This window comes from Nilaparvata lugens, chromosome 1 (genome assembly GCF_014356525.2).
Source record: "Nilaparvata lugens isolate BPH chromosome 1, ASM1435652v1, whole genome shotgun sequence".
NCBI classification, from domain to species: domain Eukaryota; kingdom Metazoa; phylum Arthropoda; class Insecta; order Hemiptera; family Delphacidae; genus Nilaparvata; species Nilaparvata lugens.
In genome coordinates this window covers 98,357,964-98,370,214 of record NC_052504.1, presented here as the reverse complement: position 1 = coordinate 98,370,214, position 12,251 = coordinate 98,357,964, and the positions used below count along the sequence as shown (strand labels likewise).

At 37.8% G+C, this 12,251-nt stretch overlaps 1 protein-coding gene across 1 annotated transcript; it reads right to left on the bottom strand.

Annotated features, from left to right (window-relative positions):
- Positions 1 to 4,655: 4,655 nt before the first annotated feature.
- On the bottom strand, positions 4,656 to 11,109 carry LOC111055832 (U6 snRNA-associated Sm-like protein LSm7). The gene is made up of 3 exons (XM_039419747.1): positions 10,696 to 11,109; positions 7,853 to 8,030; positions 4,656 to 4,853 (listed from the first exon to the last, which is right to left on the bottom strand). The coding sequence occupies exons 1-3, from the start codon at positions 10,708 to 10,710 to the stop codon at positions 4,714 to 4,716; spliced, it is 333 nt and encodes a 110-aa protein (XP_039275681.1). The 5' UTR covers positions 10,711 to 11,109; the 3' UTR covers positions 4,656 to 4,713.
- Between the last annotated feature and the right edge of the window lie 1,142 nt (positions 11,110 to 12,251).

Genomic DNA, 12,251 nt, shown 5'->3' with positions numbered 1-12,251 from the left:
TATTAAATTTGATAAAAATGATAACATTATTTTAATATAGTCAATGTGAACTACCTTACCCTATCATTCCTTTAACAAATCTGTGGGTTTGCTATTCCGAATTTTCAATTAGATATTTTAAGAGTCAGTTCTACACTTTTTGTGTTAGCCTACACTTAAGCTGGGTTTACACCAAAGTTATTAACTTAATCCTTATAGATTCTATTACATTGAACATAACTTATCATACACATGATGAACATAAGTGTTTGCCACGTTCCCTTCAATCTAATAGAATCTATAAGAATTAAGTTATCAACATTTTGTTTCTTTGCCATTTTGTCGATTATCTCTTCTTCTTCTTCTTTCTCGATCCCCTTCTGCCTCACAGCGTAGGGTGGTTTGAAGATTGCTCGGCCCAGCGTCTCCACTCTCCACGATCCTCAGCCAATCTTTTCATCTGCTGCCAGTTTTTACCCCTAGCAGCCCCCATTCTTTCGACATGGTTTTCAAACGTTATTGTCGATTATCTCATTAGGTACAATTTTTGGATTCAATGCGTAATGTGGTATAGGAATCTTAGTTCTTATATATTTATTTATTCATCACATTGTGTAGAAATACTTAACATGAGGAGAGGCACAACAGGCTCATGCCCAAAACTGTCCCATTTCCAATTCATACTACTGTATACTGTCCAAATCAAAATGTTGGTTATGTCACTTTCACTTTTCAAAATACAATTTACACTCTTTAATACTCAGATAAACGAGCAAATTTTGAATCAAATAGATACTATTAGAGTCTGAAATTAGAAAATCTAGAACAGTAACTTAATAATTATTTAAAAAGTCTAAATTTTGAATGAAACTAGAAATTTGTGAGCTAAAAACTTCACACTTTACAGAAAACTACAGCTGTTGTTTGTCTTAAATTTGTTCGTTAACTAATTCTAAAGGTTCAAGAACAAACGTTTTTTTCAAGTGAATTTTCGATGAAGAAATTTTAGAATGAGGATCACGAATATACTCCAACCTCAAAGTCTTTATTGTCTGCTATTAAGAAGCAGTGAAGGTGTATATCCCAATCCAGCTACGGGAGCATTACGATAATTTAGTAAATACAGTTCCAAATCTTGCTTGTTTGCAGCTGCCTTTTTAAACATCGTTTTAAATATTCCAACTGCCTTTTCTGCTGATCCATTTGATTTTGAATGGTATGGACTTGATGTGGTAACACACAGCACCTCTCTTTAGAAAATTAGCTATACTTCCATTGAAAAATTTATATGTCTACAAAGTGCTCAGGAACTTCTTTGATAGAAGCGTTAATGGCAATGAGTATTTTAATTTTAAAAACAATAATTTGATAAATAAATACGAAGCTTGTATACCTAAACCAAATAAAAGTCACTTCATGATTTTTTTTTCTTATTTGGCTCCAAAGTTCTACAACCTGCTGCCCTTGGAGATAAGGCAGTGCAAGATACGATAAAGGTTTTTGAGAGATGTCAAGAGATTTGTAATGGAATGTGAGAATATAGATACTTTTTTTAGAATTCTCATGTAGACTTGTATATCATAATATTGTACAATATACTTCGAAGCTAAAATTGATAAATCATCGATACTGTTATGTAATATGTGTCACTTCATATGCGACTGTCGGCCTCAGTAACTACATTTTAGCGCTATAGTTTTGTAATCAATTTTATGTCACCATCTCAAACAGGTTTAGTACCTCGAGATGCAAATACTCAATTGGCATTGCATTTTATTTTGTAATAGTATTTACTCATGTTGTAAAATTTGTATTGGTTTTATTATGTATTTCTAAGATGTTGTAATTTTATATTTCTGCCAATAAAACTTTGGTGTAAACCCAGCTTCTAGGTACCGTATTGAATCTAATGACGGATAGAGACCATTTATTTATTCATCGCATTCCACAATCACAATATCAAATTATTGATTGGGAGAGAATCAACAGGATAAACCCAAAACTGTTTCTCTCCCTAATTTTGATAAGAATAGTCCAAATCAGGTTAAATCTTTTTCCTACAGTTACGTTGAAAAGTGTCCATTGCTGCACTGATTACAGAACGCAAAGAATCACTTTTCCGCTCTAGTGCGGGAAAAATTTTTCTGCACTCCAGATTTGCAACATGGCAACGCAAAATACTTAGTAGGTTATATGGAGCAACAGTGCAGCAAAATCAAAATGAAGTTGGTAACAGTGACTGGGCTGCTATAGTGAGCAACGAAGCACAACGCGCTAATTATTACATTATATATTATAACCAAGGACAACGAGGACTTTAAGATTTTTGGATTAAGGTTTTTATCAATAATAAAATTACACAGAAAAACATTTGATGCATTTCAGGCAATTTTACCCATAATTACCCACTTTTCATATTCAATGGTAACTGTAGGAAAAACTTAATGTGAAATACGTGCACAAAGTTCCTCTGCTGCACTCAAGAAACCATTCCGTAAACGTTTCTTTCGGTGCAGCAAACTGTCACTTTGCGCACTAGTTGCACAAATAACTATTTCAAATCTATTAGATTTAATAAGTGCCTACAAACCTTGATATAACACTTGAATTTACAGTAGAACTCCAACTAACCGAATCACTTTCATAAAAAAATTTGTCCAAAAAAGTCCTAGTGCGCTATTATTCTTCACCCTGCGAAGCCAGTGTTTGCGCGTTCGCTCACTATTGTCCTTCCCTCCGCGAAGTCAGTGTAGTAAAATATGTGAAAATATCATGCTTCTTTCATTTAATTCAATAAAAAAATAGTGCAATAACAAAACGTAGCTTTTTTCTCTCCAATGGCAGTTTTTTTTAAAAAAAACTGCGATTATCCGAATATTTGATTATTCGAATGGGTCCTGGTCCCCATTAATTCGGATAGTTGGAGTTCTACTGTATTTTGATTTTCCTCATAAAGTACCAAGTATTTACAATTTACTTTCACAGCTACTTGAGTTTTTTTATTGGAATAAATAATAAAACGACACAATTCATTTCAATAAAAGAACGTTTTTCGATTGGGATTTCTTTGGAAATTAATGTCAGCACGGCAACGCTGTTCTATCTTTCTTCACTGTCATTGGTGGACCTCACTATGGTTAGCAGGAATATGAATGAATGAATTTTATTTGCCAAAAACAAAATTCAAGTATAGGCCTACGGGTTGCGTATTCGACAAATTGACAGGGGCACTTGATGCTGCTTTAATCCTTTGTACTTGTTTTAAGAAGTACAGGGTTAACTCTCTAGCAGTCCATTGTAACGTAGACCTCACTGCAGTAGTGGTGAGTCCTGACCAACAAGATGTCAAATTATCATGCGATAACGTTATCATTTCCAACATCAGTCTGAAAATGATTTCCAGAATGGAATCATTCTATTTGTTGAAATCGCTCCAATTGAAATCATTCCAAATGATTAACGATAGAGCTTGTTCACATGACAGCGATTTACGCTCGGCTGTCGCTCGATCGGCAAATCGCTCGGTTTGCCAGCCTCGTACACATGACAGCGATTCATGAGCGGTTTGCGGTTATGATAAATAATTAAATAAATAAATAAGTAATAAATAAATAATTACTACATCTATGTACTCAATCTTTATCACTATATTAGTCTAATATTACTGCTTCTTACATTATTCATATTATTGTGTGTAGAATATTATTTTAAAAAAATTCAAATACATAATTAAGTTATCTACTAGCCCTAGCTATATAGGTACTAGCTCTATACAATATAATACTAGCCCTAGTATACCTAAGGCTGTTTTTGCTCCTGTGAACTGCTGCTCTCTGAAAAAATGTCTGTTATCTCCTGCCAAGCAGACCTTTTCAGAACTCTATTCCTGTTATCCGAGCACTCCATGTCCCAAATGCACTTTCTTTTTGCCACTTCATCGATAAACAATTCAGTGTCAAAGGATTCTAGGCCTACTTCCATATTTCTAATATGAACTACTTGAAACTAAACTGAACTAGATACTACTATGAACTATGATCATCTACAAACTAACTTGAACTGAACTAGATACTATTGTCAACTATGATCCTCTACAAACTAACTTAAACTAAACTTACTAACTAACTGAACTGAAAATTGTATTAGAATAAATTTTAATTGAACTGGAATAGTAATAGAATGTGCACTGCTCTATGTGAACTGCTCTGCTCGAAACCGCTCGGTTGACTGAGGACATGTGTACGCTCTCATGCCTGCTCTAGTATATCGAGCCGCCTGGTAACCGAGCGGTTGGACAGGAGACTACAACCATGTGTTTTCCTATATCTGGCAACTGCTCGGTCGGTCAACCGCGCGACAACCGAGCGTAAATCGCTGTCATGTGAACAGGCTCTAAGGCTCAACTCACACTTACGTGACTCAAGTCGAGACGAGACGAGACTCCAGTCGAGAGCATGTGTTTCCAAATGGTGACACTCAGATCAGTCGATTCTAGCCTCCGCGACTGACACCATTTGAAAACACAAGCTCTCGACTAGAGTCGAGTCTCTTCTCGACTTGAGTCGCGTAAGTGTGAGTTGAGCCTTAGACATTTTGTACAAATGGATTAATAAATAAATAGCCTAAAAGACTTCAATCTAAAATATGATTGGGGAATCATAAAAAGTAACTTCTAGTTTAAGTATGGAAAAATGGTTTACTGCTTAATATTAATTGAAAAATGGAAATAATAATTCAAGAGTCTTGTGGAACGAAAGGGTTGGGTATGCTTTCCATGCCGTCAACCGGACATATGAGCACCACAGAAGTGCCACGGCACACCACCAAGCCCAACATTCGCGTGTCTTCCGTCAATTTGTAAGGATCATCTGGATCTGGAACAGAGATACAAAAATTTGTCAGAAAAAAACAATACCAGAATTCCTGTTTCAACAAGAATATAATTTGAAAGATTATGATCAAATCAATGATAACACTAATAAGATTGATTATTCAGGTTATTAAATAATCAAAGGCCCGGTTGCACAAAAGCCGGTTAAATTTTAACCGTGATTAATATCATGAGAACCAATCAGAGAAGGCCTTTTTGATAAGACGGCTTCTTTGATTGGTTCTCGTTATCACGATTAAAATTTAACCGGCTTTTGTGCAGCCGGCACAAAGATTAACGAATCATATTGTTACATTGTGAGAGAACTAAGTACGTGGAGAAACTGATTCGACTTGAAGTATGTTACCAATTGTGCGTAAACTTCCGCAGTCCACGATGACAAGCATTGTAGTCTAAAGCCATTCATATTGTCCAAATTTCATGTGTGCAATACACGTGATCCAATAAGATTTCGTTATTTGTTTTTATTATCTAAGGCTCAACTCACACTTACGCGACTCAGGTCGAGAAGAGACTCGACTCTAGTGGAGAGCATGTGTTTCCAAATGGTGACACTCAGACCAGTCGACTCTAGTCTCCGCGACGTCACCATTTGAAAACACATGCTCTCGACTAGAGTCGAGTCTCTTCTCGACTTGAGTCGCGTAAGTGTGAGTTGAGCCTAAGGGTAAAAACACACTGAAGGCGGAGCGGAGCGTGACGTGGCGTTCTAGAGCGGGGCGTGGCGTGGTCAGAGCGTTCATGATACACACTGGAAGCGTCTGAGCGTCAAGGGCCTAGAAGAGTAGAGTAGAAGAATACAAGAGTAGAGCAGACTGGCACTCACACTGTGACACTCCGCTTGTAGACGCTCCAAAAAACAAACCAGCTTGTTCCAAAGTTTGACACCACGCTCCGCTCCGCGAGTAGACGCTTCCAGTGTGTTGCAGCTCATTACTTAACATGATATTGTTCACGACGCTCCTCAACGCCACACTCCGCTCCGCTTTCAGTGTGTTTGTACCCGAAGAATCAAAACATTTCGAATAATATCAACATATTGTCATCTAAAAGTATAAACTGAACTTCCTGCATTAAAACATAATTGAACATACTCTCTTTTAGGTTATTTAGACAAATTGAAATCCACCCAATCTGAGATCCTCACCCTGTCTTGGTCAATAACGGCATTTACACATGAACGAAAACCCAGGTTTATTACAATTGACTTAAGAGATGTCGATAGCAATATCGATGCTCAACATAGAACTATCGATATTTCAGTCTGTAACAGTATCTAGTAAAAGTATGGAACAGAAGAGCAGCAAATTTAGGGCGTGTGCGCACAGAAAGTGGTCATTCGTTCAGAGTTCCACGTTCTTTGAAACTGAATAAATCTTGATTTTTTTTTAATATAGAATTTAATTATTGGATTGGTACACGAGAGAAACGCTTGTAATATTGATATTGAAGCTACATATACTAGATCTACTACTCTGATAAAATCTTGTATTGCTTCTATTGAGAATCTAACTATATTGACGTCCACGTTATAATTGCAATGGAGAAAGATAAGAGAACAGCGTTGTCGATTCTCGGCCTTGCCACTGCCTTCCATAGAGGATAGCTGAAACCGGTATAGCCTATCAGATGTAATATTGATTGTTCATTCTTGTTTAAGATAATCAATTATATTTTTTTCGTCAAGAAAATGTATTTTTTAATGTATCAGCTATCCACTAAAGAAGACAGTGACAAGCAGAGATTTGGCAACGCTGTTCACTTATATTTCTCTACTGCCATTATAACGTGAACATCACTATAATTTCAATTCAATTAATTTATTCCATAATTATGAAAAGGTAGCAATAAATTCTCAATTTTTCAGTTAATAATTACTGCACGTGGTCTAATCGCAATTTTTCAATTACATACTGTATATATAATAAGTAACCGGACCGACCTCAGGAAAATTTTTATTGGCAAATAAATATGTACAATTTTTCATTAGAAATCTTCAAAGTAGTCCCCATTGGAGTCGATAACACGCTGATACCGGATTTTTAAATCCCTGAACGCTCCCTGGAAGTCGGCAACCTCTATGCTGTCTAGAGCCCTCGTCGTAGCACGTTGAACGTTTTCCAGAGTCCTGAACCGCGTCCCCTCAAGTTGTCTCTTGATCTTGGGGAACAAAAAGAAGTCCGGTAGTGCCTTATCCGGGCTGTAAGGAGGATGTGGCGATGTTATCCTCGACTATTTGGCCAACTGCTCGGTGACGAGCAGGCAGGTGTACGACGGAGCATTGTCGTGATGGAGGATCCACAAATCTGCAATCCCCGGACGGACTCGATGAACTCGGGCGGTTAGTCGACGAAGCACCTCTCTGTAGTACTGGTCGTTCACAAAGAGATTGTGCCACCCGGCCAAACTGCAAACGACCGAGGTGCTCTGTCGACTAATCGCCCAGGTTCATCGAGTCCGTCCGGGGATTGCCGATTCGTTGATCATCCATCACGACAATGCTCCGTTGCACACCTGCCTGCTCGTCACCGAGCAGTTGGTCAAATAGTCGAGGTAACATTGCCACATCCTCCTTACAGCCCGGATAAGGCACTACCGGACTTCTTTTTGTTCCCCAAGATCAAGAGACAACTTAAGGGGACGCGGTTTGGGACTCTGGAAAACGTTCAACGTGCTACGACGAGGCCTCTAGACAGCATAGAGATTGCCGACTTCCAGGGAGCGTTCAAGGATTTGAAAATCCGGTATCAGCGTATTATCGCCTCCAATAGGGACCACTTTGAAGATATCTAATGGAAAAATGTATATATTTTGCCAATAAAAAATTTCCTGAGGTCAGTCCGGTTATTTATTATACAGACCCTGTATTACTGCACGGGGTCTTATCAAACCAGCGCAGCCCCTCAACCCAGCGCTGCCCCTCATGTATTTTCATCTACGCGACACTTCTATGGTTAATGAAAGATGACAATGTGAACGCACCTCGAAGAAATTCAGTGGTATCATCGAGGACAAGATTGAGTAGAGGGTCATATCCCTTGAGGACGCCAGCCGCCTCGCGACCGCCAGAGAACTTCACTCTAATCACCTTCTCCAGGTATTTGGACAGGTCGAGAATACTCTCTTTACGTTTCTTCTCCTTCTGATCGGTTTGCTGCGCCTAAAAAACCAACAAAAATATAAATTTGTACTTTATTTAAAAAATTCTGTACTTTGAATTGACAAATAAAACGTTCAAGCGTTTTCGTGGAGATGTACGATGGTATCATAATTATGATAAACGACCTCGACAGTGACGGTTCAACGCCCTTGTTTGCGGATGATACATCATTGATGTCATCTGGCCGTGACCTTCAGCAGGTGTTGGAGATGTCAGCTGAACATCTGCGGTCTTCAACTTCATGGTTCCTGGCAAACCGATTCCAGTTGAATGCAAACAAGACCCAGCTTGTCAAGAAACCTTCCTGGTGATCAAGACCCTGTCAAGCTGCTGGGTTTTGTTCTGGACAATAAGCTCAACTGGGCCAGCCATATTCAGCATGAGACCACAAGACTGTCCAGAATTTGTTTTCTGCTGCTGAAGCTGAGGGGTCATGTGACAGGCCTATTTAGTCATGGTGTATCACGCGCTCTTCCACTGTCACGTTTCCTATGGCCTACTCATGTGGAGTCATTTAGCAAAGGTTGTGGACATACTGAAGCTGCAAAAACGGGCTGCCCGAATCATCACCGCAAGCGATTATCGCGCACACTGCAAGCCCCTTTCTGTTAGACTTGGTATTCTAACAGTGATCTGACACTTCCTACTTCTCTGTCTAATGTATGTCAAGAAGAACCAGCAGTACATGTTGACTCTGACTGATGTGCATGAACATAACACCAGACATCGAGATTCATATTCCCAGAGTACGCCTTCAGAGATCACAGGTGTGCTTCAGGAGTCCGGCATTGCGATACTTCAATAGGCTGCCTACAGGAGTAAAATAGTTGGATTTAAGAGCGTTCGAGAGAGTTGTATCCAAACACTTGAAACGCAAGGCGTACTACAGTGTTGGTGAATATATGAGTGATGATATGTCGGAAATGCTGTCTTGCTAAACATGCCTTATGTATGTTTTTGTTTTGTGCATTGTATTATTATATGTTTTTGACACCATCGATACCATATTATGGGTAAAGGATGCAGATTTAGGTATAAAGGTGAATCAAATGAAAAGCTTAAAAGTGTTCTAATGTTCCGAGAAGTTGTAGGATTGATCCGGTAGTTGGCAGGGATGCTCGTTGAAACTTACACAATGACTACCAGGTACGTAAAGGTAGGCGCACACAGATCGTCATCGGACGGACGGCACGCATCGGACGATTATATAATAGGTATGCGCACTCCAATTGAAAACAATACATCAAATCTAATCGTCCGATGACGATCTGTATGCGCGCCTATCTTTAGTGACCTTGCTACACACAATTAGCAGTGACTTCAGTTACAATATGGCCGCCCCATTATCAATATGCACCGAGTTGGATCAGCGATCAGTCATTTGTTTCTTGAGCAGTGAAGGTATCAAACCAATGGAAATTCATCGCAGGATGACAGTACAGTATGGTGATTCATATTAGTCCAGAAACAAACATTACTATCAAACAGAAACAAAAAAAAAGGAATGGCGCCATAGCTCATCGCCAAAATAAAAAAATTCGGAACTCAGCGATCAGCAGGGAAACTCTTGCTGACTCCCTTCTGCGATGTGAACGGAAAAGTTTTGGAGCATTACATTGACCGGGGAATGACAGTAAGCATTAATTATTATTCAAATCTCTTACAAAATCAACTTCAGGCTAGTAATCAGGAGTAAACAGTGAGGACTTGTCACTTTAGGTATGTTGTTACAGCATGACAACGCCCAACCACATACAGCCCGTCTCTCGGTTCAAACCATCCAGAATATAAAATTTGAATGCCTCATTCACCCATCTTATTTTCCATACCTCGTCACCAATGACTTTCATGTGTTCGGAAAGCTTAAAGATCCAATGGAAGGCAAGCATTTCCAAAGTGATGAAGAAGTGGAAACCGCGGTGCACGAGTGGCTACAGGCACAACCAAAAGAATTCTTCAAACGTGGTATCCATGCTTTTTCAAAGCGGTCTTACACTTGCATACCATTTCAAGGAGACTATGTCAAAAAATGATAAATGTAAGTTTCACTTAGTTGTCAAGATAAATAATATATAAACTTTTAAGGTTTTCATTTGATTCAACCTCGTATAATATTGTGGCTTCGCTCACATTATTTGTACAACATTCTAGACAAAACAACACATCGTTTTGTATGTTATTCCATTCAATATTACATTATATTTATACTGAATGATTTTTTTGTATTCTTTTTTCCTAGTTTGAATACTTTTATACCGTATACTTTTCCTAGTATGAATCTTTTTATACTAAATTGAGTTACAAAAGATTTGTCAGCCACCTCATAATGTAAAAGAAAAAGGTATGCTGGCAAACCCTAGTCCGATCTTTCACCACTCCCGCTCCAACGGTTAATTAAAAAATAATAATTTGACCTCCTCTATCAAGGTATAAGAAATAATAAATTTCGACATTAAACAACGGTCTAATAATAATAAAAACTACTTCAGTTATCCACCAAGTTTGTCAATGGTAAAACATTTGATCTAAATTGTTGTGAGGTTTTTATTAACCTATATTTATTACTCAATATTTTTTCTGCTTATTTTAAAGGAAAGAAAGTGGTTCTATAGTGATATAGTTTAATTATAAAGCAGACGATTGGAATGACATCTAAAATACATACCGGTGTAGAAGTCATGTTTCTCTTCAATTATATCTTCCACTTTTGGATGTCCAAAAACAGTTAGATGGTTGGGTATTCAAAATTTTCAATGTACAAATAAGAAATTTTTATAAGCAGGAATGTACATTACGATATTATTCAAAGATTAATTGTAATATTCTTAACCTAAACAAAGAACGTGATCAAGTTATAAAAATCAATCAATATAACCTAAAAACTTTACCAAACCACCAAATTTGAACGGGGCTTAACAGAAGTGGGTTGACAGCAAACTGTGAATATCTCTGTTCTCACCAACGACAAAGTAGGCTAACGACAGACTGGGTCAAATTCATAATATCAAGTCTGAAAATGTGTCTTTCGTTAGCCCACTTCATTCATAATCACATTCATCTCACTGTGAATATTATTGATTACCAAGGCCACGAAGTGGAATTCTTACTAAATAAAATATCCTTTATTATTTTAAACGAGAATGAACAGTTGATATTACATCAATAAACCTGTATCAGCTACCGTCTATAGAAGGCATTGACAAGACAGAGGATCGGCAGATACAAGACGGGGGATTATATACAGAATCATTTATCCCATCATCATCACCCAGGCTTGAAATACTTCTAGAAAGTTACTTTTGTGAAATAATAAATGAATAAATAAAAAAAAACGTTGTTCTGCAATCTTTCTTCACTGCCATTATAACGTGGACCTCACAATAGATTTTATAGCAGACTTATAGACTAGTGAGGTCTTCATTAATTACGGTACAGTGGAGAAAGATAGGAGAACAACGTTGCTGATTTTCTCCCTTGCCACTGCCTTCTATAAAATATAGCTGAAACCGGTGATGTAATATTAACTGTTCATTCTTGTTTGAAATACTTGTTCAACCGATCTGGCAACGTTGAAGAGCTAGAAAAGGATAGCGCTATCTGATTTTTCCAATAATAGACAAGGATAGCAACAACAATGCCAATAAATACTACCATTGTAACGTGGACGTCACAATAGAATAGTGGTATATATACTGCTGAGAACACACTATCGTTAGCTAGAGGCATTGACTCTCATGGGGTAAACTATATAAGCAAAATAGACACTTCCTCGAGATCGATAAGAGGCCAAGAATTTTTTAAATTGTCATTACATAGCAGAGCGATGAAGATTGAATGTATTCATTTATTTAATACAGTTGCTTTTTAGGAAACTATCCTACAGCAGGTTGGCATTATTTACAAAATTCAAATTCAAAAGCAAAAAAACTTTGTTGGTTTGGAGGTAGAATGTGTCAGAGAAGGTAGCTGGAGAGAGTTTGAATGAGAATAAAGAATGACAAGTGACCTGGCTGGCTCAGGTCTGGTGTCAGAGTTTTCAAGTCACACCTGATCAATTTCAGGACCTCTGACATGACTTGACTGATTGCAGGCTTTCAAAGTCAACCTACATTATCAGTCATTGGAATTGACTTGGAAGTTTGGAATATGTTGTATGAAAATGAAAAAAAAAATTTAATACCATAATAATAATTCCTCTGGTCGAAAGTAGCCTACAACAAA

Bases quoted from the DNA above. Each gene is read 5' to 3' on its own strand.
- LOC111055832 (XM_039419747.1), bottom strand. The intron at 4,854-7,852 runs GTGCGTTCACAT...TCTCTGTTCCAG, and splicing joins TACCACTGAATTTCTTCGAG to ATCCAGATGATCCTTACAAA.